Source organism: Phoenix dactylifera, chromosome 13, assembly GCF_051530095.1.
Source record: "Phoenix dactylifera cultivar Ajwa chromosome 13, Ajwa_hap1_PhDact_Kaust_v1.1, whole genome shotgun sequence".
NCBI classification, from domain to species: Eukaryota; Viridiplantae; Streptophyta; class Magnoliopsida; order Arecales; family Arecaceae; genus Phoenix; species Phoenix dactylifera.
Window position 1 is genome coordinate 28,413,090 of NC_143202.1, and position 26,663 is coordinate 28,439,752.

The window sequence follows — 26,663 nt, forward strand, 5'->3', positions numbered from 1 at the left end:
GCTAACCTTCTCTTTTTTTATTGTTTGATTCCTCAAAGTCATCCACCTCCCCATCTTCGCGTTAGTTTAGCATTTTCCTTCGCCGCAAACGCTGATGGGTTTCTGCGGTTGGGTAAAAAGAACATCGCCCCCTTGCGTTGCGTGGGACCATAGGCATGTGATGTCCCTTCTTACACGAGGCAAGCCTCCGGGTGTGTACCGGCCAAATTGTTTGCCATTGCCCTTGCCCTTGCCCTTGGAACGATTCGCACATGCCGAAGCCGTCGGTGTGCCAAGTGGCAACGGCACCCTCCCTCATGTGTGCGCACGTGCGAGACGCGTGCGAGGACTGCTGTGGTCGACACGGGCATACCCCGTCTATCTCCGCATCCGCTCAGCGATCTTCCAGACAAATTCCAAGCTTATATGTTGTAATAAAAAAAATATTGTTTTTCTTCTTTTCCTTTTTTTTTTTTCTTTTTGCCGGGTCCATATGATGTGAGTGTTATCAGATGGTCAGGAGCAGTTGATCTTGAGAGCAAGGAAAAAGCAAAATAAAAATCAAATATCAGGTAGAGTGAAGGGAAAGAGAGAGCCGGGAGGATAAATAAATCAATAAAAAATAGTTTCGGGCGCGGAAGAGGACGGCCTTGATTCGCGCTGGGAGCGGGCGAACCCTTTTTCTTCCGGACTCCGTTGATCCGGCTTTAATTTGTTCGTTTTCTCCCTTGGCTTGTTGCCCGTTTAAAACAATAAAAATACCACGGCGTTAATTCGGGGCTGTTTATTTAAGGCCGTGTGGTTATAGCCTTACAGTTAGGACTCTGGGGTTCTGGGTTTCTCTCCCTTCCCTTCCCTCCCCTCCCCGTATGCCTCTCCGTCCTCCCTTCCCCGAGCTCGCATTAGGATTAGCCGGAGGGAGGAAGGAAACCAGGAAAATATAATATAATATATTATAAAAAGAGAGGAAAAGTGAAAAAGGTTCGAGAAGAACTCAGGAAAGCCCAATCGAGAAGAGGCTTCTTATATTTTTTGGTCGCGCAAGAAAAGTCCCCTTGTTTGTTTATTTATTTTTCTTTCCTAACGCTTCCCTTTTAATTATTCCTCCCTCCCTCCCTCCCTCTTTTAAATTGCCTTGCTGCTAGCGGATACAGGCCTGCTACATATATAATAATACGTATATGTATATATTTTGAATCTTTAGGGGTGGCAGCAGGGGATAGAGGAGGTTGGCTTTCCTTTGTTCCTTTCCTCTTTTTCTCCCTACCTGCATTGTTCGCACCTTGTTATCTCGAGAGTGGATCTCTGATGGGATGGGTGTTTAGGTGAGTGTCGGCTAGATCTCAACTCGAACTGGGTCAATAGAGTGTTTCCTGAAGTGATCCTTCTGGTAACCCCTCTTTTTCTCTCTCTTTCTTCTCCTACTCTGCTCCTCGCCAGTCTTTCCTTTTCAGAATCCTCTGGGGTTTGTTTGGGAAGGCGTTGAGGCGAAAGACCGACAGTCCAGCTCCATAGCATTGTCTTGCGTAGCTTCCCAGCAAACGCCCCCTCTCCCTCCAGCCCCGAACAAACAAACAATCATCAAAAGAGACGAGATCGAGACTCTTTTTTTTTTTTTTTAATTTTTATTTTTATAGAGAAACGAAAGGAAAGCAGGAAGGGCGCTTCTTGCGCATATAAATCCTTCCAGATCAGCCCCATTATTCTCCCGGCCGGACATTCCATCCCTCTTCGCTTCCATTTCTATACTTCTCTTCTTTCGCCTTCGCCCTCCTCCTCCGCCGCAACTCCGAGGGAGACCATGGAGAGGGTGTCGTCGACGACGATACTCCCGGAAACGCTCCAGGGGGCTCGGGACGACATCACAGAGCAGATGGGGCTGGTGTGGCAGCAGATCAAGGCGCCGGTTATCGTCCCCTTGCTCCGCCTCACGGTGTTCCTCTGCCTGGCCATGTCGGTGATGCTGTTCGTCGAGAAGGTGTACATGGCCGTCGTCATCGTCATCGTCAAACTCTTAGGGAAGCGGCCCGAGAAGCGCTACAAATGGGATCCCATGCGGGACGACCTCGAGCTCGGCAACTCCGCTTACCCCATGGTCCTCGTCCAGATCCCCATGTACAACGAAAAAGAGGTCCCCCTCTCGCCGCTCCACTCCTCCTCCTCCTCGCTCCCCGCCCTCCCTGGTGGGGCCTCGAGGCTTGTAGATTAATCGGAGAAAAATTTTAACTGAATCTTGTGCTGTAATGATGACAATATGCAGGTGTATCAGCTGTCCATCGGAGCCGCATGCGGGCTATCGTGGCCGTCGGATCGGATCATAATCCAAGTGCTTGATGACTCCACCGACCCTGTTATTAAGGTAGGCGAATTTGTCTATTCTTAGATTAATTATTACATTCATGGTAGCATTAGAAACGAGTGCATGCGCTGTGAATTTCTCAGAGCCTTTTCTGTTTCCCAGTGCCCTCTCCTTTGTTCGTGTGCCTTGAATCTCCGAACCTGCTTATTTTATTCCACGTCTTTATTGCATCTCACATGGAAATCCTGTGCTTTCTGATCTTGGGGCTCTCGTCCCCCTTGTTCCGAGGCGTCTGATGAGTACTGTCGTTTGTGGAGGTGGAAAATGATGAGGAGACTTCCGTAATTAATGCTAACCGAGATTGGTCCATAATTAATACAACCCCATTGGCTTTACCCTTGTAAATAGAAAAACCTCGTGAATTTTCTCAGCTGCGAAGTTCAAATTTTGATCGTTCGTTTCTTCGTCCTTGGATCGCTCCAGCATTTGCTTCATCATGCTCCGGATCAGATAGCAATCGCATTTTATGGTTTTCTTTTTTAAATTGACGCAATCGATAGTTTCGCACCGAATTGATTTGGTTCGATCGCTCGGAAATCTGTGCGGTGTGAGTAACCAACGCAAAAACGCACGCAGGATCTGGTGGAGGTGGAGTGCAAGAGGTGGGCGAGCAAAGGGATCAACATCAAGTACGAGATCCGGGACAACCGGAACGGATACAAGGCCGGGGCGCTCAAGGAGGGCATGAAGCACAGCTACGTCAAGGACTGCGACTACGTCGCCATCTTCGACGCCGACTTCCAGCCGGAGCCCGACTTCCTTAGCCGCACCATCCCTTTCCTCGTCCATAACCCCGAGATCGCCCTCGTCCAGGCCCGCTGGAAGTTCGGTATGCCCCTCTCTCTCTCTTGCTGTCCCTCCTCCCACCACGACTCCTCCATTTCTTTGTGTTCCCTTTTCTCAAAGTTTATGTTCCCTTACCTTCTTAATCTCATGAATCAAATCGAATCCAATTTTAGCAGCGCACACTTGCATCCTAGTTAATTTTTCGATTAATCCCCGCGAGTTGAAGAGAAAAGCAGAGAGAAATTTGTTTGTTTTTTCCCCCCCTCTTTTCTAAGTTCATGTGATGGAGCAGCAGTAAGAGTGGGATTCTCCGAGTGAGCGAGCGGCCCGGTTGGGCGCGTTGTTCATGTTGGACTATTCTACGCTTTTAACACCAGCAGCCACGCAGCAGGTGAGAGGGAGAAGGAGTGTCGGTGGCTCCATTTGACTATTCTTCGTCTTCCTAATTAATTTCCTGCGCTTTTTTCAATTACTAATTTGCACATATTTGTCCGGTGGTTTTTCCTATCCTTCCTCTTCCCCTTTGCTCTTTCCAACGTGTCTCCTCTGCCTTCTCAACTCATCTTTCTGTAAATAGTAAGTTTACGGAGCTGTAATCTCCCATCCTGCATATACACACACGCACACACATGCATACATACATATGCGTATGTAATCTAAAATAAAATAAATATTAAGAGACTAACTAGGGAAGGCAAAAGAGATCGACAGCCTAATCCCTCAATCACTCGCATGCCTAGATTTCCGGGGACATAACCTGCCCCACCACGGTTGGTTCTGATTCCCTCCCGCTCTTTCGACATGGACCATCGCTGCAGCTATTGTAGAGAGAAAGTAGGACGTTAAGCGGCGGAGACTAGACGGGCAGGGGTACATGGTCTCTTTCAAACTTCAGCATCACAGCGGCTCGTTTGCCAGAGAGCAACGGTTTTACTTTAATGAGACCTCTCGCTGGGTTGTTTGTAAGGTCATATAATTAATATATATATATATATATATATATTACATAAGCGGGATGACGGGGATAGTGCATTTTGTGGCCTTAAAGTTCTTCTCTTGGAAGGGTGACGTGTGGTCCCTTTCCCTTGCCCATCTTTTTTTTTTTTTTTTCACCTTTCAAATTTAGAAAATAACCATTACTCCTCAAAATAGAAAAAGGTCGCCAGCAGTAACAGGAACCGAAAGTGGTAAAACTTCAACCGTTTATGGTTGCTATTTAGGTGCTGCTGCGGCACCCACCGCCTCTTTATTTCCACCATAACATCCGTTCCTCCCATGTGCAACTATTCTTCGTGTGCCACCTCGCTTCCCCGTATTATTCAGGAACATGAATAATATAATATATGAGTTCCGCTACAGAGTGGATGTTCACACCATCTTATTCCCCGTATCCTCGGCATCCTGAAATCTCCCCACCGACACTCCGAAATAATATTTTCCTCTTCCCCTTATAATCCTCTTTTAGCCAAAATAATAACTAGCTGGCAGTAATACCGTGCAGGCTGCACGTTTCTTCAAACACTACTGTAACATGAGTCGTAGGCTACACATTTCTAGATGCCCTCTGTGTGGTGCCCGGACCGAGACCGCCTCGGGAAACTTCAACCAAGCTTCAGAAAAGGATGGGATCAATCGTACAGGGCTATTACGTGGCATATATGGCATCAAAGTAATTGCCGGGATTTTCTTCGAAAGGACGGCCTCGACTTCTTCCGTTCTACACCAAGCTCTATACTCCTCCGTGTGGAGCAATATTTGATCTGTTAAATCCTTTGCCATAAAACCATCCCCAGCGGGCTGTCTTCTCCTCTCTTGTAACACCTCATCTTCTTCTCCTTGGTTACTAGCCTTGCAAAATTTCTTTAATAAAGCATGGGGGAAGTTCCTCACTTCATATTTCATTCAACCAAGAAGAAAAAAAAAACAGTAGGCATACACTAATCAAATTGCTAACATATAGGCCTCTTTCTATCTGGTCCATCTCATCTATCACTTCTCTTACTCGGTCGATACGCCCATATATATCCTGCAATAATGCTAGCAGTATGATCTCATTGCATGGGTCCAATCCAATTTACAGACATCACCGGAACATTGGCCATAGATTACAACGGAACTGGATTTTATAGTTTTCAGTTTTCAATTAGCTATATATCCGCTCATTGATGGTGATCTCCGTCTCTTATCCCTATGATGCTTGTGGGTTAATGATCTGTAAACTTAGTGGTTCTTGAATAACTCTATTTTCTTTTGCTTTGACTAACAGCATTATGATTTACAGTCAATTCGGATGAATGCTTGATGACAAGGATGCAGGAGATGTCCCTGGATTACCACTTCACTGTGGAGCAGGAAGTGGGATCCTCAACCTATGCCTTCTTTGGCTTCAATGGTAAGTCCTCCGCTTCGGCTTCTCTATACTTATAAAGCTACTTAAACCGCCACCTTTACATATCCGCTCAGCTCAATTAACGGAAACAGAAAAAAGACCAACTGTATTTCTGAAGAAACAGTTTGAAAGGTGACCAGGAAAAATGTTCATTTCTAGGCAGTGAAGAGGGTAAATGCACATACAACGAGTACCCTGACGGCAAGGGCATCAAAGGCTTCCCACCTGCTTTACTTCATCTTGTAAGAACTGATAGAGGTTCTGTTTTGTTCTCTAACAACGGAACCACGTAGGTTTTTGCCGTTGTTGGGCGAAAAAAGGATGGGGGCATCCAAGGGGGGAGATCATCTCACAATGAATACTGAAATTTTATATATGAAAAATATGAATTGAAAGGAAGGAAGCCTTCGAGTCAGCAATTCTTTTTAAAAAAAAAAAAAAAATTCTTTTTGAGCAAATGAAAACATGGACATTACATAAGATCCGTTCACATATTTGTGGGATTATATAAACAGATAGGATGAAAAACAGAGCAACACCAAAGAACTTTATATAAAATATAATTCGACTTTAAAACAAAGGAAATTGTATTCATTTCTAGCAAGCAGTTATGCAGAATATAGCTCCTCTCATAAATCATTCTTTCTCATGATGATATAAATTTAACTGACTTTTCCGTACAGGTACCGCTGGGGTGTGGCGGTTATCAGCTCTTAGTGAAGCAGGAGGTTGGAAAGATCGGACCACAGTAGAAGACATGGATTTAGCTGTTCGAGCAAGCCTTAAGGGTTGGAAGTTCGTATTCCTTGGAGACATCAAGGTATCTAAATCTTAGAAGTTATCACCAATTTTGCAGCAGCGAATCATTTCAATGCTTCAGCGCAACTTTGCTAAATGGTACTAAGTGCATCTTGGAACATTAGAATAATACAACCTATGCTTTCTCAATTAGCACTCTTGTAACAATTTATTGGGACTGCAATATTTTCTTTTTCTTTTTTTTTCAAGCAAAATGGTGGCATAGTTCCACCCCATCGGGACCGCAACAAGCACTTCATTCTTGAACCCAAAACCTCTCCATAGGAGAGGAAGAGTGCGACTATTGGGGAGCTGTCTAATTCTGGGAGTGCCATACGCAACAGATAGGAAGTTTTTGTCTGTTCCCTAGCAATCTGTTTACCCATGGAAATGTGCAAAGATTTATTTATTTATCACATGATGTTGATCATATTTTATTCCATTGCCTATATGCTGCATCCTTGGCGAAATTATATTTCCAATATCCTCACACTAGTGCTTTATATACGGTTCACGACTAAAGGAATCAGTGTGTCGCCAAATTGTCGAGTTGTTGATTTCCAAGACTATTATCTAATCAATTTCCTTCTATCATTCTCTGTATATATGAATTCAGGTTAAAAATGAACTACCAAGTACTCTCAAGGCTTACCGTTACCAGCAACACAGGTGGTCTTGTGGACCAGCAAATTTGTTCAGAAAAATGTTGTTGGAGATTGCAAGGAACAAGGTCAGTTAAACATTAAGATTGCAGACTGGAGAATGTAAACAGAAGTTACATCATAATGCTCAAGTTTTTTCTTAATGCAGAAAGTATCTCTCTTCAAGAAAGTGCATGTGATCTACAATTTCTTCTTTGTGCGGAAGATTGTAGCCCATATTGTAACCTTTGTGTTTTACTGTCTGGTAATCCCTGCAACTGTTTTGGTCCCTGAGGTGGAGATACCAAAGTGGGGTGCAGTTTATATCCCCTCGATCATTACCCTTCTCAATGCTGTTGGAACTCCAAGGTTTGGACTAAAGTCACTACAAAATCTCTGTTATTTGTGCTGTTTTGGTGGTCTCATTGCACCAGTTTTGTTGTTTCCTGGTGAAATAAGTCACTAATTTAATCAAAAAGAAGGAAAAAAAAATCAGTAAATTAACTAGTCAAAAAGAAGAGAAGACATCCAATTTGCTGCTTTCCTATTTATTTTCTACTTGCACACCTATTTTGTTTTCAAAAGCTTAAAAGTTCAATTTTCATTGGAAACCCCTGAACTTGTCAACTGCTGCAGGTCTCTTCACTTGCTCGTCTTTTGGATCCTTTTCGAGAATGTCATGTCTTTGCACAGAACGAAAGCAACTTTGATTGGCCTGTTGGAAGCAGGGAGAGTGAATGAATGGGTGGTCACAGAGAAGTTGGGAGATGCTTTAAAGATGAAAATGGCCACCAAATCCGCCCGGAAGCCACGGATCAGGATAGGTGACAGGTAATCCCTCCTGCACCCCCGTTCATAGTCGCTTGAAAATATTCCTTTGCGTTTTTTTCCATCAAAACTCCATTCTCATAGGAAAGATAACATGAACCAAGGTTCGATGTCAAGGGTTGGTCATGGAATTATGTGCAGAAAGATCAATTTCATCTGCTTCATGTCAAATCATTTTTATATGCTTCTCATTTATTATTTTTCAATAAATCAGATTACATCTGTTGGAGCTTGGTGTTGGAAGCTATCTCTTCTTCTGTGGGTGTTATGATGTGGCCCTTGGAAAGAACCATTACTTCATATACCTCTTCGTCCAAGCAGCTGCTTTCTTCATTGTTGGTTTTGGTTATGTTGGCACCTTCGTCTCCCATTCCTAATGGACCTTGGCTGGATGTCTTGCCAATGCCTTTGATATTCATTGTTCTGCCATCATGTCTTTCTGACGTCATGCATATACGCATGATCAGCCTCATTTGATGTTTGTGCCACAGAACAAATTCATGTATAGGAAGCTCCATTAGTCTCCACTGCTGCGAAGCATTCTTGCGTGGATAGAATTCACTTGTGAATAGTCTATTTTATAAGTACAAGTGTTGCTGTCTGCAGAAATCTATTAGACACAAAGGAGATCAGAGACAATGAACAAGCAGGAAGTTTTGGGTCTCCTTCAGAGAAGCTGCAGCAGCAGAGATAAAACTTTAATCTGATGTTGATAATGTGTAAAGAAACACGTTTAGATGGATTTTGAGTGGTGGATTTTTCAAGTTTTTCTTCTTCCCCTTTTCTTTGCAAGTTTATGTTTGAGAGAGAAAAATAAGATGATAGCATTAAAGTGAATTTCGGAATTGCTTTTTTTTATTATTATTATTTCTATCTTAGCCTTTTGCTTTGTAATAGGGAGATGGCACAGGTGGTCGGTTTTGGGTAAAATTTACTGTTCCATGCTCTTCTTTTGGTTTTGTTCCTTTGGATGCATCTGAAACCTCGGTTATAATTGTCTGCCGAACCAATTTTTGGTGCAATATATGGTTCAATGCATCTGATGTGGGCTTGAAAACTCCACCATTATTTTCCATCATCATCTAGACCAATACAGAACTCGTTGACGTTGGTTTGATGAATCCTTCACCAATTCTCCTTTATCATCATCTAACCCCCAAAACGGAACTCACTCATTTCACGGTTTGAAATCATGCTCCCTTATCATTATCAGTTAAGTGGAAAGGCAGAGTATCTCGCTCTCTATCATGAGCTATATCAGTTGCCGAATGCCGACGCTGGCTTGTCATCATATAGAGCAGTACTGGAAGCCCTTACCTTATTAGCATCTACTGCTTTAGTTCGCCCTGCCTATCGAGACATATTCAACTCGAAAGCTTGGTACAAATTAATGATATATAAGATGAAAATCGATTTTAGTGATAGGCATTTGCTTGGAACTCTTGCTACTCTTTACATTTATTTTCTTTTTCCTCCTGGAAGCATAAAGGCTTGTTTGGTTCGCGGGAAAAGAAGAGGGGAAAGTATGGTCAACGGGAAAATAATGAGATGCCTCTTGTTTGGTTGGAGTTTTTAAAGGAAAGAAATGGAAAAGTTGTATTCTCATGGGAATATGACTCCCACATTTCATGGAAAAGACTTTCCCATGAGCATGAGAAACATGGGAAAATTACTTTCCCATGAGGCGTGAATCACTCTTTTTTTCTCCCCAAAACGGCCCTTCAGCATTAAAAAAGCATTAAAGAAGCATTAAAGAGGCATTAAAGACCTAATTTTTATTAAACGTATAATAAAAATTATACATAACTTTTTCAGGAAAGTAGATGGTCAACCAAACATAAGCGCTTTGGAAATTTGTCACTTTCTCATGGTCAACCAAACATGTCAAAAGTACTTTCCTAGGTATCCTCTTCCTGGAAATCTGTTTCTCAGGAATCATATTCCTAGGAGAAAAAATACTTCCCGCGAATCAAACGAGCCTTAAATTCTTTGTCGTGGAAAGCTTATAGTTTATTTTCTTGAGCCACTAATCAACTAACGTTGCTGCTCCCACAAACAAATCTAGACTCCAGAGGCCCCTAGATTCCTTGCACATAGTCCACGGCATTGGCGGAAATAGCGAGGAGAGTAGCGTCATTCTTTCAGCCTCTCACTCGTCGCTTATCCTACTCATTCCGTCGCTGGGTCGGGGATTCATCCACTTCTTCTCAACTATATGACATGTTTGCATGAAGCTCCTGTGAAACTATTTATAAATTATTACCATGCATGATCATAATAGCCCACATGGCTTAAACAAGCAAGAACAAGTGTCAAGAGTCAGTAGTGACACCTATCCAACGCTTAATGGGAACTATTTATAAATATTAAACTATAATCCAAAAAAAAACAAACTTCTAACCAATCAATCAGACCAATTTATATTCATGTAGAATACTTCTAGCTCCAGTTACACCCTATCTTTCTTCTTTCGAATAGATGGTGTGATGATAGCGAAAGTCATTTAATCATTATTCTCCTTTTATCTCCTTTCTGACTAATCCAATACCGGTGGTACACCATCGCTTGTCTCCACTCTTCGCCAGCAAACAAGTTTTCCTAGCATGCCCAGCTCTCTCCAAACGAAAAGGAGAGGAAACAAGATCATTGCCCACTAGACATTTAACTCCATTCCAAAAAGGTGAGAGGTAGCTTGTAGCATCCCTTCAAATACTGGAACAATTCTGTTTGGGTTTCCAATAAGAAGACTTTTACTTCATTGAAGTATGTCTAAGAGAGAAGTTCTTCAAGGGCCATAGTCCATTTTGAGGAACCTCCAATCTTATACAGCAAGTAAGGCAAGGCTAAAATCCTTGAGCTATTTAATTTCAAGATCTCCTTGATCTTAGCTAAACAGGCTCTCTTCCAATTGATTTTGCAAGATATTTCCTCAATAGTCAATCTCTGAAAAAAAAAGGTCTTTAATTTGAAGATCTCCTTGATCTTAGCTAATCAGACCTTCTTCCAATTGATTTTTAAGATATTTCCTGAACAGTCAGATTCCTGAAAAAAAAAAGTCTTTAATTTCAAGATCTCCTCGATCTTAGCTAAACAGACCTTCTTCCAATTGATTTTGCAAGATATTTCCTGAACAGTCATATCCCTTCTCAAAAAAAATTAAAAACCTTTCTGCGATCATCAATTCTTTTGATAACCCAATCTGGGAGTTGAAAGAGAGAGAGACGTCGTAGAGGACTATGGCTGTTAAAACAGCATTAAGGTAAGTCTGCCTCCAAAGGAGCAAAATCTCTCTATCTAACCAGATAACTTTGTGTTTTTAGATGGATGCATCTAGCCAGATAACTTTGATTCCATCTTATGTAGGAGAAGTATCCAATTAAATATATTTGGAAAGTTTGTGAGCTTTCAAGGGTACGAAGATAAAAATATCAGCTGGATGGAAGTCCTACACTTCAACCAAAACGAACATTCCTTACAATCGACTTGTCTCAAGTCCAACGAGAATCAAAAGTACTTTTTGAAAGTTGATGGATAAGCGGGAAAGGAGAGTCCCAGTTCATAAAAAAGTTAGCATTAAAGAGCATACATCATCCTCACTTGGAACAGCTAAACCCCATTGTGAACACAGAGTGCTTAAATCATGTTGACCATAAACGATATAAAATAACATCAAAGTACTCAAAAAGGAATAAAATCATTGCGTGTATATAGTGCCAACTGCAAGATTATGGAGTAGTGGCAGCTGATACAGAAGGCCTATAAAACATGCGTCACGGAGGAGCTGGTTTCCAGGGGCAGAACCAAGGATACTGCATGGTGTAAGCTAGCTGAGAAGTGGTAAAAAATAAAGTGCTGTTAGGATTCAAGATCTCAAATAGAAACATGTGGTTCAAGTCAACTAGATGGATAAGATCCTACATGGCTACATGGCACTGCCGCAACACCCGCTTCACCAGATCTGAAGAGCTCAGATTATAAGGTGAAAGTCCAGCGCCAAGGTGAACTTCGATTCAAAGCTGAGGGAGACCCGGGTAAATTTACCATAATGCCACTAGGCAAGGGATTGGAAAGACGTGCCGAGTTCTCCTGCGCCACCCACAACAACTCCAAAAGCTGATGGCAAGGAGTCTTCCTTCGTTCTTCCCAGAGGCACATCTGTCTCCAGAAATGAAACAATGATCCCCAGCAGAGACCTTAAGAGAGGCCTTGGATGTTGCCCTGGGGCGTCTGTTCCTGAAGAAGGAAAATGCCACAAGGCAATCCACAGAGGGCCTGCAAGTTTCTTATCAAACCAGATCCTAAAAGAGGGTTGTACTTTGATCAGCATTGGATATCGTGAGCTAAGACCAAGTAACCGGTGGCTTCTCGCATTTACAGGGCTGGTTGGGAGAGAGTGGAATAGAGTGGCTGGTGCTGGTAAGCAATCATTCAACCAGAACTTGTAACTAATGGTGCCCTGAAGAATAGTGTTATAGTCCCAAATTGACTAATAAAACAAGTGCCGCACTGATTTATTACCTTGGGCCAATCCTCCTAACAGCTTAAGCTTTTTGACTTGCGAGTCAATGACCAGTGGTATCATATTTAGATCTATGGTAAAAGAAGTGCCACATGAGTTTATTATCCTACACAGATGCTTCTCCTCCTGACAGCTTACACTTTTGGATTGCAAGTCCATGACAATAGGCAAACTGCTCGATATACAGATGAACTGGTGTTGCTGGATATGGTTAACAAGTCCAACTAATACAAAATTCCCGCCACACCACAATGGTTGAAATATAAATCAGATAAGTGACTACAACTAACAATTACAAAGCTCCATGGTTTAGGTTTACAGACCCCATGACAAAGATGTATCCAAAAGGGATTCCAGGTAACTGAAGTACAGATTATGGAGACCAAACTAAATTTACTTTTGGTGATGCAGGGGGGACAAGGCAACTCTTGGACGTGAGAATGTTAATGAAAGACTGCAAACACTTGACTATGAGATCAAAGGACAGAAGTGATACAACACAGAACAATGCCAGAACAGTACAACACAGATCCACGCTATCCAGGAGTTTCTAAAGAAAATTTGGAAAGAAATAACAGAGACTGCAGAATGAATTCTTCAAAATTCCAGTGACACTTGCACAAAGTTTCAAATATACAGGTAGCTACAACTAAATTCAGAATAACATACTTCAGCAGCATCAGAAATCCTTGAACATCATCCCTGACAATGCCTTGGAGAGGATAGTACTTTGTTTACCCTACTATTGGGCACCATACATGTTTACGTGTGCAGACAACCTTTGGGAGTTCAAGTATCTGAACTTTCTTATACAGCATGAGATGATACTTCTAGAATACAGGTTATACTATAACATGGTATGAATTTTGAGAAACTTCAAAACATAAGCTATAATGCATTTTTCAACATGCCTCGCACTAAATTATATGGTAGACAAAAAAGCTATCAGGAAGAGATCAGTTAGTTGGTGAACGTCAAAATCACATTCATCTTGGATATAACCATAACATAAAGCATGTCACATCCATAATGAGAAGGAAAATGAATGAACAAATGAAGGAGACTGCTAACCATTCATCAAATATCTCCAACCTCAACTGTTAAACTATGAACAATCAAAACTTCTCAGGACTTCAGGCACCATCTGACCACACTGCTCGAGTACATTGATTAGAGGTTGAGAGAGAGGAGCATCTGCTTCACAAAAAAAGCTATGTAGCACCCCAGTTACAGAATGGCGTGCAATTCTTGTGAGAATTTCAACATAATCTTCAATTGAGGAGGGCAGATCCACAAACAGCACTATTTCAAATTCCTCTACATCTGCTTTCAGCACGTTCTCCTTATCCTTCACCGTGACTTTTGTCACCTTTTCGCTGCAATGAATTGAATTGCTTTCCATGTAAAAAATATCATAAAATTAAGAATTCTTGTGACTGCCATAACAAAGATCACCATTTGTTGGATTCAATTATATAGAATAATAGAAGGTGCATGCTGTGAAATTACAATGAGCCATTAAGGAAAGCAGGGTTCAAAAAGTCATAGAACATTAAGTAATCTTCTAGAACAACGTGTTAACAAATTCACATGCTAACCTGTCAGATATAATAAAGCAGTCGCTTGAAGAGTCATTAGATAATGCATAACCTTCAGCATTAAGGGAAGAAATTAACATCTGAGCCTTGCCAGCTGTTCCCAGTATAAATAGGACCTTAACACAGTGGGGTGTTTGGTTACTGAGTGCCTGAGCAAGAATTCGTATAGCCTGAAAATTGAAAACATTAAACAGATAGTGTTCAGTAAAATGTCAATGAAACCAGTGTTAAACCAATATAATTGGCTACAAGGCTTTCAAGATTAGGAAAGTGCTCGATCATGGCCAAGAAAAACTGTTGTAGTTTCCAACGTTATGCAACATGTTATATGGCAATATATGGCAAGGTAACCATTGGAATAAACTTCAAGAATCAATGTGACTGATAATTTGAAAAATGGTATCAAGTGATCCACAAACATATTCCTTTACAAAATACCAATTCGTAGCAATCATAGAACAATGTGGCAATCACAAAGCAAAAGCCCTGCCTCCCTGCAAGTTCCTTTACAGACAGAGATTGATACAACCAGCAAACATAGAATATCACCCAAGAGTTTTAAGAGTGTGCACGCAAAAAACTGCAAATCTTTGATTCAGATCGTGGCTTGGACAGCTAGGCAATAAGCAAAGCTATTTTCAGAAATAACCATAATCACAACCAACAAGCCTTGGTAAAAACCTTTTCATGTCGGATTTACTTGCCATAAAGTTCACCTGAGCTTAAAAAAGAAATGAGCTATACAGCACTCACAACTTGGTAGATCAACATGTCAAAAGTTGTTATCATATATCTAGAGACAAAAACACAACCAGGTACTTTGAAAGGATATCACATACCTTCAATAACTTATCCTCTTCTGATGTACAGAAGTATACATATTGAGATATGAATGCACTCTGACTAGCTGAAGAATCATACAACGACAGTCTGCTAAGTGGCCTTCTGAGTAAATTTTGCATCACAGGCTTAAGGGCTTCTCCATAGGAATCACTGAAGAGAACCATCTGAGGATGTCCAGATATACTGTCCCTGATGGAATACAATTTATCTACAAACCCAAGGTCTAGAAATTTTTTCAATCCATCAATAACCTGAACAATAAAAAAAACAAGAAAGGAAAGATAAATAGCAGCAACAAATAAAGACATTTGAATAAATGAGGTTTGACTGACTAAAGGTCACATCATATTACAAGACCTAGCTGAAAGGGTCACGGGCAATACAAGGTCTATGTTGGGAAAATGCAGCCAGAAGGTAGTTTTACATGGATAACCAGATATATTGATGATATAGATGAAATATTAGCTTCCAGGAAAAACTAATTCTGCCATTTGCATCTAAAAATGGTAATCAGTGAATGGAGTTCATGTTTTCAAGTATTATGAAGAAAAAAATGGCATCCATCTAAACTTCATAAACAAAGTAAAACATCTACAATGTTGAGGAGAAAGGTTGGCAGGCATGATTTTAGGAGCATGATCTCTGCAAAATATTCCAATGGGAACAAATGAGCTACTAAACTCAGATTTATGAGAACTATTTTATGCAAAAGAGAAAAAATTGCAGAACATGAAATCTGTGCAATTGTACAACAAGTGTTTCTGAGAAATACTACATATGCCTTACCAATAACGATGTACTAGATATGTCAATGGCCCTTAGGGAAACAAGATCAAGAAGCCTGTCTGGGGTGGATACAACGAACTCGGGCTCACAGCTTTTTAAACTGCTTAAGAAATAGCAAGTGTTAAGGGCCATAGAGAAAGAGAAGCTACATAACATAATTGACAATATACTTACCCATAGAAGGGTGAGCAGTGCAACCAGAAATTTTGCCAAATGATACGCACATAAACAAAAAGCATTACTTGAAAGGACCATAAAGGATGGATATACTAAAAATATGCCTTTGTAAAAGAATTGCACTATAATTAATGGACTGTAATTTTTATTTGGATGCCAAAGATGGACATAATTTCCTACTTAAAACTTGTATATCCCTCATCATCTATATATATTTTTTTAGTCTTGACCAAGGTTTTCATCTAATCCGAGATCTTGCTTAAGCTATCAGCATTATATTAGGCACTCACTCATATGATATGTATAAAATCCTGGCCTTTATCTCAACTAATGTAAATCAATATACCCTAAGACATCGACCATAGAGCACCAACAAATCAACCAAGATCTTTCAACTTTACATAACAACCTTAAATGAGTTTTAATTATTAATATTAAAAGAATGGGTTAGGATCAAGTTACACCTAAGCGTTACACCTTTTTTTTTGAATGGAATGATAGGAATCTCACATGATATTCCAAGCTGTTGGATATAATCTACTACCTCTAGACTACTAGTGGTCAACTGTTTTGCGTTACTTAAATTGTCTCTAGAGGTCTCCAAATCACATGATTTTTGATGTGTAAGTAATTTACAGGTGATAGACCACATCCAACAGCTCAAATCATCGATGTGGGATCCCATCATTCAATTCAAAAAAGGTATAACTCTATAAGGATTACACAAGGTGTAACTTGAACCTGACCCTAAAAGAATACCACAAATGATACAATTAATCTCGGTTTTCATATATTGGTTGATAATTCAATATCTCAATTCCCATGTATCAAGGAAGGTCCTTAGAATATCTTGGTTACTATATCGCAATCAAGATCTCAGAATATTTTGGTTCTAAATTCTCCCAACTTTTCATCTAGGCCAAGAAAGATCTAAACCTTCACTCATCTCATTACCGGCAACCCACAAAGTTGGCTAAGATATCGGCTCTTAAAGCCTTGGTCTACAAAAAGTTCAAAGAGTTTCCTCCATTGGTGCATGAGGTTAAGCCATAATCAATAAGATGGGTCTGCTAAACTCTAGTTTGAAGGAAAGGATGAGATGAAAGTGGAAGGTAATAGAATGTTGACAAAAATCAGTCATTTGGGGCTTTTTCCTTTTTTGAAGGGAGGTGGGAGAGTGTTTGAATTGGGTGCAGAATACACTTTGCCTTAGAGTCTTCGACAAATAATCTATATCATACTGTATTTTTTTAAGCATTTTGAAATAGCAGCCTGCATACTAAATATATCATGCTTCAATGTTTAATTCTATTTTTGACCAGATACTAGGAGTTTGGTAAGATTCACCAAAAGGTAGACATTTTCTGTGTTCCGTTGATGCACAACAGCACTTCAACAATTGCTTTCTTGAATAGAGGAGACTAATAATAAATATTCTCTTTTCTGAACTTAGCTTATATATATGCAGCATCCTTACTATCTATATTACAATAGCTTTTAGCCTGTCTCATGTTTGGCACAGACAGTTTTTTGCATAAAGGAACTGCTAGGCAGAAAAAACCCGAGCATCCACTCACCCGTGAACCTGGTGATCTATAAATGCACCAGGATGCAAGCTTACTGTGTGGATTCCGAGAGCCTTGAGTGGTTTGCACAGTGATCTAACCTGAGCATGGATTCGAGGGAGAGGCATTAGTCAATCATAACATCAAGATACCTATTGCTTAAGTGCAAAATGACAAAAAAGTAGATAGGAAGCAGGCACGTTTGAACTTGAATTCCACCGAAGAAGAGACCAAATTATGGTGTAGTATCTCATGTCCTTGATCTTTAGTTCAAGATTAGATAATAGAAGATGATGTGATGGATAAATTCATAAACAGCAGAACGAGTGGACCTGAACAGCCTTCTCTTGAGATGGCACGAGGTATACAAGGAGGGGGCTGGTCACGAAAATCCCCTGCTTCTCCTTCTGTGCAACAATATCAGAAGCCGTGGAAACCAGCCAAGCGATCTGCTCTCTGCTAGCACAACCCCCACTCGTGTCCAATACATTCAATCCGGCAGAGCAGCACCTCCAGAACTCCACACCCCAGGTGCTGGCCAATAGATTCCCCTCCACACTTCCATCGGATATCCCTTCCTCGACCCAAGCATCCTGTATGGCGTTCAGGCAGAGGATAAGAAACTTGGAGGGGCTGCTGTAGTCCGAGTAGCCACTATCTCCACCACCCTTCCCTCCGGGATGCCGCTCGTTCTCGGCCTTTCCCTCGTTCTCGGCGGCTGGACCAGGAGTAGGGACCTCCTTGGGTTTCTTGTTGGCCCTCCGAGCGGCGCGCTTCTTGCCATGCCGATCATTGAAGGGATCGTCGGGACTCGGGAGGCTGAAGCACATCCCCTGCAGGAGAAAGGGAAGAAAGCTCAGAACAATGCCGCCGTTTTCTGACCAAGGAAACGAAAAAGAAGCCCACGCGCGGTTGGAACTCAAAACATATATTGATTAATAAAGTTATAACAGAAGACTCTCTCTATCCCTCTTCTTGAGATCAACAAGGGGAGAAGCAAACAGAACGAACTCCGGCCCGACGGACGGCGATAAGAATGGCCGTAGTTTCGATTCGCGCATTCATTAGTGTGTATCCAAAAGAAATCATATGTTCATGCATTCATGTGTATCCAATTCATTCATGTGTATCCAAAGAAATCGAGGATTAATATATATATATATATATATATATATATATATATATATATATATATATATATATATATATATATATATATATATATATATATATATATATATATATATATATATATATATATATAGCCAACCTACTCATAGCCCCTGCTTCAGAAGGACGCGGAGTCGGGAGAACACGGATTCGGGGAAGGGCGGAAAAGAGAGGAAAGAAAGAAAAGAAAAGAACTGATGGAGACAAGAGGAGAGGGAAAGAGAGGAGATGTGAAGGCGAAACCTCGCAGATGCGGCGCTTGCCGGCCTTGCGGCGATGCTTGGCGGCGATGATGGAGGCGATGCGAGCGGAGACGGCGGAGTCGCTCTTCCCCATCCGCTTGCGCTGGGTCTTGTTCCTCCTCCTCCTCACCGCGTCGTCTCCTTTCGCCATGCCCTCCCCAGGCCCTCCTTCGCCTCACCAGAGCAGCACAAGACGAAGCTTTCCGAGTAACGGCGCGAGTCCGTGGGAGAGGCGAATAAAGGGCTACATACGAACCGATCAAAACCTAGGGGAAGCCACGAATATTTTTGTTTTTTTAAAGATTTTATATTATTAGACGCTTAGGTATATTTGGCGACTTGAAGGCCCATGACTTATAGGCCCGTTGACAGTCATGCGGCCTATTACAGATCCACAGCCCGAGAGAGGGGTTTCCTAACGATCACGTGGACTTGCACGCGCCACCTCGATGCCGGACGGAGACGAGGCGGTAGCGACGAGGGGCAGGTAGATGCGATGAGATCGGCTTAGAGACCGAGATAGGCAGGTCAACGGCGCAGCGACTCAACTTCGTCTTCCTCCCTCTGCCTGCCTTGTTCTTCTTCTGGCCTCCCTCCCTCGACGCGTCGTCGAAGCAGCGGTGGGTTTTTTCCATCCGAACGGCGCGAATCAGGCGGAGGAGCAACAAGCAAGCGGGCATGCGGTGAGGCAAGCCCCGGCAGAGGAGGCTATCCTGGCCGTAAGTCTCTCCTCGGTTTCTCTTCGTCCTTTCCCCGTAGCCGCAGTTCCCCGCGGGAGACATAACTTTTTTTCCTTTTTTTCCCAAAAAAAAACCTCGCTTCCGGTTCCTCCTCCCGCTGCTCCTCGCGGCTTGCCTTGCTGCGATGCGTCTGAATTGCAATCGATCATTGCTTCTTTGAATTTTTTTTTTTTCTATCTTTTTTTTTTTGGCTTTCCCGCATCTGTGCGCTTGATCGATGCCATATTTTCTTGATTTCTGAGATGACCTGATGACCTTATGGACGCTTCCAATCCACGACGATGATATCTTCTAAACCCTCGAAATTTAGCTCAATCTGTTCCCTATCTGTTAGATCTGCATGCCCCTTCCCCAATCGAGGAAATCGAGCGCATTCTTCAGGTCTTGTAGCGGGAGATGTGAAAGGTTTGACGGATAACCTTTCGTAGTTTCACTTTCAACCTTTGTTGTCAAGGGTTGTAGCATCCCCACAACGACCGATCGACCTGTCCAGTATACCATCTGCTTCCTCTGGACCTATCTTTGTGAGAGGATGCACCTTCACTTGAGATTTGAGAAACTTTTGCCGTTCTCCGTTGGGATTTAAAAGTGACCAATTACAAAACAAAATTCAACAAGAGCTTAGATTCATTATCAAATTTATGAAAATCATGGCTAGTTAGTGTTTTTTTTTTTGGTTATCAAATATGCTGGTATTCAAGAATTAGATGTGATTGATCTTCAAAAGGAAAATCTAAAATTCTCATAAGTTTATAATTAATTGTTAAGGAAGAGTAATAAATAAAATTTACAGATTTATGGTTCTGAATGTCAGAAATATCTCCTGCTTGGAATAAACTACTTTTTCACTTGGAATAAACTACTTCACCCTGCATGGTAGAGTAGTTTATTCCACATCTTAAATCTTTTGACAACTTTGGTTCCCCTGTAAATTGTTTGTATCTTCTATCTGAAGCTACTAAGGATCCATAATTACATGTTGAAAGTCTTGCTTGGGGGCATGTGGTAATTCATTTTTGAACTGAAAACACCTTTAGTGATAGAATCTTTGGATGATGGAGTCATTACTACTATGAATTTTCGATGTTGAAATCATTAATTGCAAGAAGCTTTAAATTTAGCTGATGATGGAAGCGATATTTCCTAGGCTAAAAACCTTTGAGCCGTGATATGGATGTATGCTTATCTGTCATTGATCATTGACTGGCTTGAATGTTTCAGGATTATTCATTGTTTTCCTTTCTTTCTTTCTTGTTTTTCATAGAGGGAGCTGTTGTTGGAGATTGTCATTTAGTAAAAGCACCTCATGGCAAGAATCAAACCACAAGCATTGTTACAACAAAGCAAAAGGAAGAAGGGGCCAACTCGAATATGTTTGACTACTGTTCTTACTTGCAAACTTGTTGTCATCTTGATTGTGTTATCCCTATATGCGACTTACAAGCACTGGTATCGAAGGTTAGCATCTGTTATGTGCCATTAAATTCAAACCACATATCGAACTATGTATGATTAAATCTATACTCACACTCATCATTTAATTATATGAATGCACAATTTGGAATCTAAAATTATCTCCAGACTGCATGATAACTATCAAGTCATGGTTTATTATTTAATATTTTGACAGCTTATTTGTCTTGTTGGTATTCATTTTGATATCAAAAGTTGATTCACTTCATTGTAGGTCAAGCGATGAACTAAGGCTTGACTTGCACAATTTTGAGGTACACATATTTTAATCTTACCCTTTTCTCAACTTTTCTTTCAGTTTTGCCAATTTTATGAAGAAAGGAAATTCATTTACCTACAACAGCTAGGTGTATCACAAAGGATGTTTTCCTGTGTTTATTTTTTAAGATATCCCTTCCATTCTATTCCACTGGTACTTTTGCTAAAAGAAGATGCAACTACTTAAATTCATTATCTTTTTTTGACAGTTCCTTTTTCGTTTTCATTTGTTTATGTGGTAAAGCACTCAGAAGCCTTTGGAGAATCAAAGAAATACAATCTTCCAAGTTATGCGGTAAGTTTCTCTGCCTTTAGGTTTTCAAGTTTAATATTAAATTCTTTTACCATAATTCTTTCAGAAATTGGTTTGTGATTTCACTGATTTCCTACCTTTGTTGAACTTATAACAATTTAATCAAATCAAACTGTTAGTTTCATGATCAAATTTATTTCTGCTGATTATCATCTAGTTGAGCCCATGGCTTTATCAACTATGTTATTTTGAACAAGGACCTGAGTTTTTATGAGACTGCAGGACACCAATTCTGTTATTGAATATTTTCAAAAATTCAGTTACTAGTTTTAAATCAGTCTATGAATCAAGTTTTAAGGAAAATTAAATAAATAGTATTTCTCTGATAATTGAGATAATAATGATTGCATAACCTCGTGTCTTTGCAATCAGCAAAATCAATTGAGATATGGGATCAACCTTTTACCTCAGTTAGTAAACTTAAGATAATTTAATGGTTTTATCCATGCTGTCATTATTTGCAACTAGCAGACCGCCTGAACCTTTAAAGATTGACAACTTCCTTAAATAGGAGTTGTAATCTTAGACATTCTTTACTTTTATACCTTTTTGGTTGTTTGCTTCTCAGATGCTGAATATGCTTATCGATCCAAGTTTTATCCATTATATTGCGAATAATTCGTCTCTTTTGTAGCATCACAATTTTTCTTCTTAACAACTTCGCGTTTCTTTTAGACTGCAGCTATTTGGCAAGACTTTTTATACCTTTTTGGTCGTTTGCTTCTCAGACCCTGGTTATAGTTGTTGATCCTAGTTTTGTCCATCATGTTGCCAACAATTCCTCTCTTTTGTAGCATCGCACATGCACGTACGCACTTATGTATATGCATATGTGTATACATGTACACACATGCACATAAGGATATGTGTGTGTGTGTGTGTGCACGCATGTGTGTAACTAATGTATATAGTCATACGCATGCACATGCACATGCACACGTGTGTGCATGCGCATACACAGATATATCCATGGACGTATCCATTTCTGGTGGTATCTGTATCTCATAGTGTCTGTGCTTCTTAGCGCGCGCGCGCAGACAGATATATATACATACATATACATACATATACACACACATTGACCATTACCCGTGAAGGTTTATATTAGACAAATAATATGCTATTTTGTGGATTTGGTGCTACAATTAATAGCAGAGAAAACATTGTTCTTGATACCGTGTATGTTCCTTTGCTTTTTTTCCTTAATGTTTGAAACACAATGGCCAATATTGCATCTCATATCATGCTTAACTAACAATTCAACCTTTGTCATTGTATTAAAACTAAAATTCATTATAATTGACACTTTGCTGCACATGATTGTAGGTCAGCACGTACTGTGGAATGTGCTTATCTAAATATTCTTTTGAGTTGAATCACGCTAAATTGTGGTATTGTTGCAATAGATTTTGAATACTGCCAAAGGTTCAATAACTATGGAGCTCGACAAGGATGCCTCTCCTGATGTTGTGGGCAAGTTTGTTGAGTTATGGTAAGCATTTGAAAGTATTGCTGAATATATGTGTGGACACCTGCTCCTTTCTTTTTAGCAATTATTTAGCAGTCACTGTATCTAATTTGTTTTCATGACGTTAAATGTTATGAAGTTTATTTTGACACGTCTGTGAACCTTTTGCGATCTGATTGATTATTTGATTCCTGGAGTCCAGAGGCTTATCATTATCATAGTTGTCCTGCAAGAGAAAATTTTTCTCCTTGTTTTTTAATGGATGAGAGTTGCTAAACTACATTAACCTGTGTCAGCACTTATGGTGAACATAAAATTTAGTAACAGCAAAATTTGGACATATTTTCTTAACCAGCTCAACAGTTAAAAAATATCAATCAGCTTGGATTACTTTTTTTTCTTTTTGTCAAAATAATGACTGACAAACAATCTATGATGCAGTCAAAAGGGTTATTTCAAAACGATGCCTTTTCATCATGTGATAAAGAACTATGTGATTCAAGGAGGTCATTCTCAAAGAATTGGAGCTGCAGAAGACTGGATATTGAAAAGAAAGTCCCACAGTCAACTTGCTATAAGGTTTACTAGCTTGCTATTATGGTGCTGGATGATATTTTGTTTTATGTTTCATATTCTCTTGCAATGCAGAAATAGATTATGATGTGTCACATGTAATTGTGTGCTGCCTTTTTCTTTTTTTAAAAAATTGTTGATGCTTTTGTTTTATCTGAACCCTCTTATCTGATACATGCAGTCCAAAGCATGAAGCATTCATGATTGGGACGACAGTGGCTAATTCAGATGATAAAGGATTCGAGCTTTTTATTACGACAGCACCAATTCCAGACTTAAGTGACAAGCTTCTTGTGTTTGGACGAGTCATCAAGGGGGAGGATGTGGTCCAGGTAGCCAACTAAGTGCTCTCTCTCTCCCTCTCCCTCCCCAACCCATCCCCACCACCATTGCAAGGATTAATATATTGATACCGTGTTCATTTTTTCCCATAGAAAGACTCACTGTTAGGAGAATCTTGCGACAACTACCAAACTATTGCCAGAATATTATTGCTGACTGTTGTATTAATGTGAAAGGAATTTCATCCTTCTAACCATTTGTGAAATGAAAACCTTAACAGATCTAGTTACCTATCCATAAGCTGGTATCCTTACGTTGGGCATCACCTTATTTAGAGGTTAAGTGAATTTGCTGTGCCTCACATCTTTCTATATGGCTAATGACTTGTGGTAGGAGCAAGCAAACTGTGAATTATTTGGATAAGGTTCACTGCTTAGGAACATGTTGATCCTTTTTAGAAACAGTATTGTTGCAGCTTTTCCATTTTGAGTGTGGTACTAAGTGTTCATACAAGTTTATGCTTCTTACTAATTTAATATTTATATTCCTTTTTTTTTAAGTGTCATACAATCTGTAATAGGCGCTGTTGCTGGAAATTGGACCCGGGGGCTGCCGCGAACCGAGAGGGGAGGAGCTCCGCTGCCGGGACAGTAGGTGGCGGTGCGTCGACTGGTGGCGTCCTCTTGGAGAATCCTGCAAGAAAGCCGGTGACCGGGCTTTCCGGCGCCGGCCCTCCGAAGCTTAAGTCAGAGGGGGCTAATATGTGGGGAGTAAAGGAGGAGAATGTTTTGCTTTTTCGTGTCTCCGTCCCCCTCTCTTTCCCCCCAGGCTCCCTTTTATAGAAAGGTATTACGTTACCTGGGAGGTGACAGGGAAATTTGTCTTCTTTTGTGATAATTGGGCACGATCACGCTCATTAATGGCGTTGTGGAGAATAAGGCCGGATCAGGCCGGTAGTCAGGGAGTTGTCACGGTTGATCGAACCCGTTGGGGTGGTTGAACCGCCGGCCGTGGTGGGCCTGGGGTTCGTAGATGGCAAGTGCATTGATTGCTGAGTGAACCAGTGGTCAGGGAGAGCCATACGCTTTGATGGTTCAGTGATCCGGAGATCATCTTGAGCCGTGTTCATTTAATGACCGAGTGCATCGGAGGCCTGAGGGGGTCTCATGCATTAATGATAGGGCGTGCCGAATGCCTGCGGAAATCATGTGCCTTGATGACTTAGGGATGGTGGCAGATTGCAGTGGAGTCATGTATTTAGTTGTCAGATCCTTTAAAGGATTAGGTGGAGATTGGATATTTGGCTAAGGCACAGGCCCGGCACGGGTGCCGAGCCGAGCCGGTTGCTTAGCGGAGTATCCTGTGGCGGGGTTGCTTCTCTTGGTCGGCGCTCCTTGGTCGAGCGCCTCTCTGGTCGGCGCTCTCTGGTCGAGCGCCTCCGAGGAAGCATGACTTGGGTTTTCCCCCAAACAGGCGCCATATACAAATAATTCATACTAGTATATATTGTCACCATGTTTAAGTGGCCTTGATGATCTCAACTGTTGAACGGTGGGCACTCTCTTGCACAAGCTTGTCTAGAATCACTCAAACTTAACAGAACTGTCAAGGGCATGACCTATGAAGAACCTGCTTTTACGTGCCAAAAAAGAACCTGCTTTTGGATCTTTGCCACTAACACTAGCTATTCAGGTTCTTCTTCAGGAAACATATGATGTTATATATTCTGGATGTAGCAAAGATGACACTTGCAGCTTATTGGTGATGCGGACAAGGCAATGATGGATGTGTGGTGTTTTAATGTATCATGCACCAGTGGTTAAGCTTTAACTTGGCCTCATACCTCGTATCTTTTGACTTTGCTAGGGTGCAATAATTGATGATATTTATATTAGATATGCCACAATCAGCTAGCACTGACCGACTCGTAAGAAAATATTACTGGTTTGCTTTCTTTCCCAAACTTCTGGCAGGAGCTCTTGGATTATCCCGAAGTGTAGGAGGCTCTTTATTATTTTGTTTATCTAGTTGGATCATGCTTTCTCTTACAAGTAACAGAATCATTGTTGTGTGCGCTTTTATGCAAAGCACAGATGGGTGCCCCCTTTTTTTATCTTCATAATGGGTGCCTAGAGTATCTTGTGGTGGAAATTTCAGGAATGGAGATGATTCCTGACCTATTGTAAACTAAACTCATTAACAAGTTAATTTTGTTCATGTGTCACCAAAAATCTTTTGTTGCTGATACCATGAATGCTCGTCTTTAATGCTGTCCAGGAAATTGAGGAAGTTGACACGGATGAACATTACCGGCCCAAGTCCCCTGTAGGGATCATTGACGTTACGCTAAAGCAGGAGCTTTGAACAATGCTGATTTTTTTTCATCCACCTCTGAATTTTTCTGCACCCATCTGATGGTCGTCTGCATGCTGAAATATAATTTTGCCATCTGAAGGGCCGCGTCCTCTGAGGCGTCCCGGACATGGCTTCGACTGTGTGATGCTGCGCTTGGACCGAACCGGCCTTGTATGGTAGTAATGCTTTCAATTGGTGCATGTACAAAATTAACAGAGGCAGTTGGTTTGACCGCAGTTTCTGCTGCCAAGCTTATGAACCGTAATTCTCCCATCCTTTATATGTTACATAATGATTTCGGCCGAATATTTGGCTTTGTGCAAGGCTTGAGCATGGGAAGATTCTTTACCTTCCCTTGTTATATGATGTCTTACTTTTGACGGAACCGAGTGGGGTGCAACATCTTGATCCGTTATTGTAAGTTGCTATTCCGACTGTTTTGTTTTGTAGAAGGTGCATCTAATTGTCGGTTTGCGAGATTTTTGCAGCCATGTTAATAATGATCGTCTTCTACTCGAGAC

The 26,663-nt window shown here is 41.0% G+C and overlaps 3 protein-coding genes across 10 annotated transcripts; 2 read left to right on the forward strand and 1 right to left on the reverse strand.

Moving 5' to 3' along the window:
* The first annotated feature begins 609 nt into the window (after nucleotides 1-609).
* On the forward strand, nucleotides 610-8,727 carry LOC103717687 (glucomannan 4-beta-mannosyltransferase 9). 6 transcript variants are annotated; one of them, XM_008806163.6, is made up of 9 exons: nucleotides 610-2,110; nucleotides 2,240-2,338; nucleotides 2,915-3,167; nucleotides 5,406-5,516; nucleotides 6,197-6,333; nucleotides 6,928-7,041; nucleotides 7,122-7,321; nucleotides 7,589-7,783; nucleotides 7,995-8,727. In XM_008806163.6, the coding sequence occupies exons 1-9, from the start codon at nucleotides 1,781-1,783 to the stop codon at nucleotides 8,155-8,157; spliced, it is 1,602 nt and encodes a 533-aa protein (XP_008804385.2). In that variant the 5' UTR covers nucleotides 610-1,780; the 3' UTR covers nucleotides 8,158-8,727. The 6 variants fall into 6 exon arrangements, with proteins under 6 accessions (XP_008804385.2, XP_088566118.1, XP_088566119.1 ...); XM_088709992.2 differs by lacking the exon at nucleotides 2,915-3,167 and having other exon boundaries at nucleotides 798-2,110; XM_088709993.1 differs by lacking the exons at nucleotides 610-2,110; nucleotides 2,240-2,338 and having other exon boundaries at nucleotides 3,027-3,167; nucleotides 5,391-5,516.
* Nucleotides 8,728-13,262: 4,535 nt separating this feature from the next.
* On the reverse strand, nucleotides 13,263-18,831 carry LOC103717686 (P-loop containing nucleoside triphosphate hydrolases superfamily protein). Its single transcript, XM_008806162.6, has 7 exons — nucleotides 18,682-18,831; nucleotides 17,601-18,101; nucleotides 17,281-17,369; nucleotides 15,527-15,626; nucleotides 14,737-14,991; nucleotides 13,898-14,067; nucleotides 13,263-13,675 (listed from the first exon to the last, which is right to left on the reverse strand). Exons 1-7 carry the CDS (start codon nucleotides 18,829-18,831, stop codon nucleotides 13,405-13,407), a joined length of 1,536 nt encoding a protein of 511 aa, XP_008804384.2. The 3' UTR covers nucleotides 13,263-13,404.
* Nucleotides 18,832-19,258: 427 nt separating this feature from the next.
* LOC103717682 (peptidyl-prolyl cis-trans isomerase CYP21-4) lies at nucleotides 19,259-26,527 on the forward strand. Of its 3 annotated transcripts, XR_016398232.1 has the most exons (9): nucleotides 19,259-19,399; nucleotides 20,685-20,878; nucleotides 21,108-21,147; nucleotides 21,396-21,446; nucleotides 22,871-22,956; nucleotides 23,374-23,511; nucleotides 23,687-23,837; nucleotides 24,368-24,633; nucleotides 26,065-26,448. XR_016398232.1 is itself a non-coding variant. In XM_008806159.6 (8 exons), exons 2-8 carry the CDS (start codon nucleotides 20,727-20,729, stop codon nucleotides 26,149-26,151), a joined length of 705 nt encoding a protein of 234 aa, XP_008804381.1. In that variant the 5' UTR covers nucleotides 19,259-19,399; nucleotides 20,685-20,726; the 3' UTR covers nucleotides 26,152-26,527. The 3 variants fall into 3 exon arrangements, 1 of the variants encoding a protein (XP_008804381.1); XR_016398233.1 differs by lacking the exon at nucleotides 24,368-24,633 and having other exon boundaries at nucleotides 23,687-24,367; nucleotides 25,261-26,527; XM_008806159.6 differs by lacking the exon at nucleotides 24,368-24,633 and having other exon boundaries at nucleotides 26,065-26,527.
* Nucleotides 26,528-26,663: the final 136 nt, after the last annotated feature.

Coding starts and splice junctions, on each gene's coding strand:
- LOC103717682 (XM_008806159.6), top strand. CDS start 20,727: ATGGCAAGAATCAAACCACAAGCATTGTTACAACAAAGCAAAAGGAAG. Junction 21,447..22,870: donor ACAATCTTCCAAGTTATGCG/GTAAGTTTCTCT, acceptor TTGTTGCAATAG/ATTTTGAATACTGCCAAAGG. Junction 23,838..26,064: donor AGGGGGAGGATGTGGTCCAG/GTAGCCAACTAA, acceptor AATGCTGTCCAG/GAAATTGAGGAAGTTGACAC.
- LOC103717686 (XM_008806162.6), bottom strand. CDS start 18,831: ATGGCGAAAGGAGACGACGCGGTGAGGAGGAGGAGGAACAAGACCCAG. Junction 17,370..17,600: donor CTCAAGAGAAGGCTGTTCAG/GTCCACTCGTTC, acceptor ATCCATGCTCAG/GTTAGATCACTGTGCAAACC. Junction 13,676..13,897: donor TGCTTTATTATATCTGACAG/GTTAGCATGTGA, acceptor AATTCATTGCAG/CGAAAAGGTGACAAAAGTCA.
- LOC103717687 (XM_008806163.6), top strand. CDS start 1,781: ATGGAGAGGGTGTCGTCGACGACGATACTCCCGGAAACGCTCCAGGGG. Junction 2,111..2,239: donor CCATGTACAACGAAAAAGAG/GTCCCCCTCTCG, acceptor GACAATATGCAG/GTGTATCAGCTGTCCATCGG. Junction 7,042..7,121: donor TGGAGATTGCAAGGAACAAG/GTCAGTTAAACA, acceptor TTCTTAATGCAG/AAAGTATCTCTCTTCAAGAA.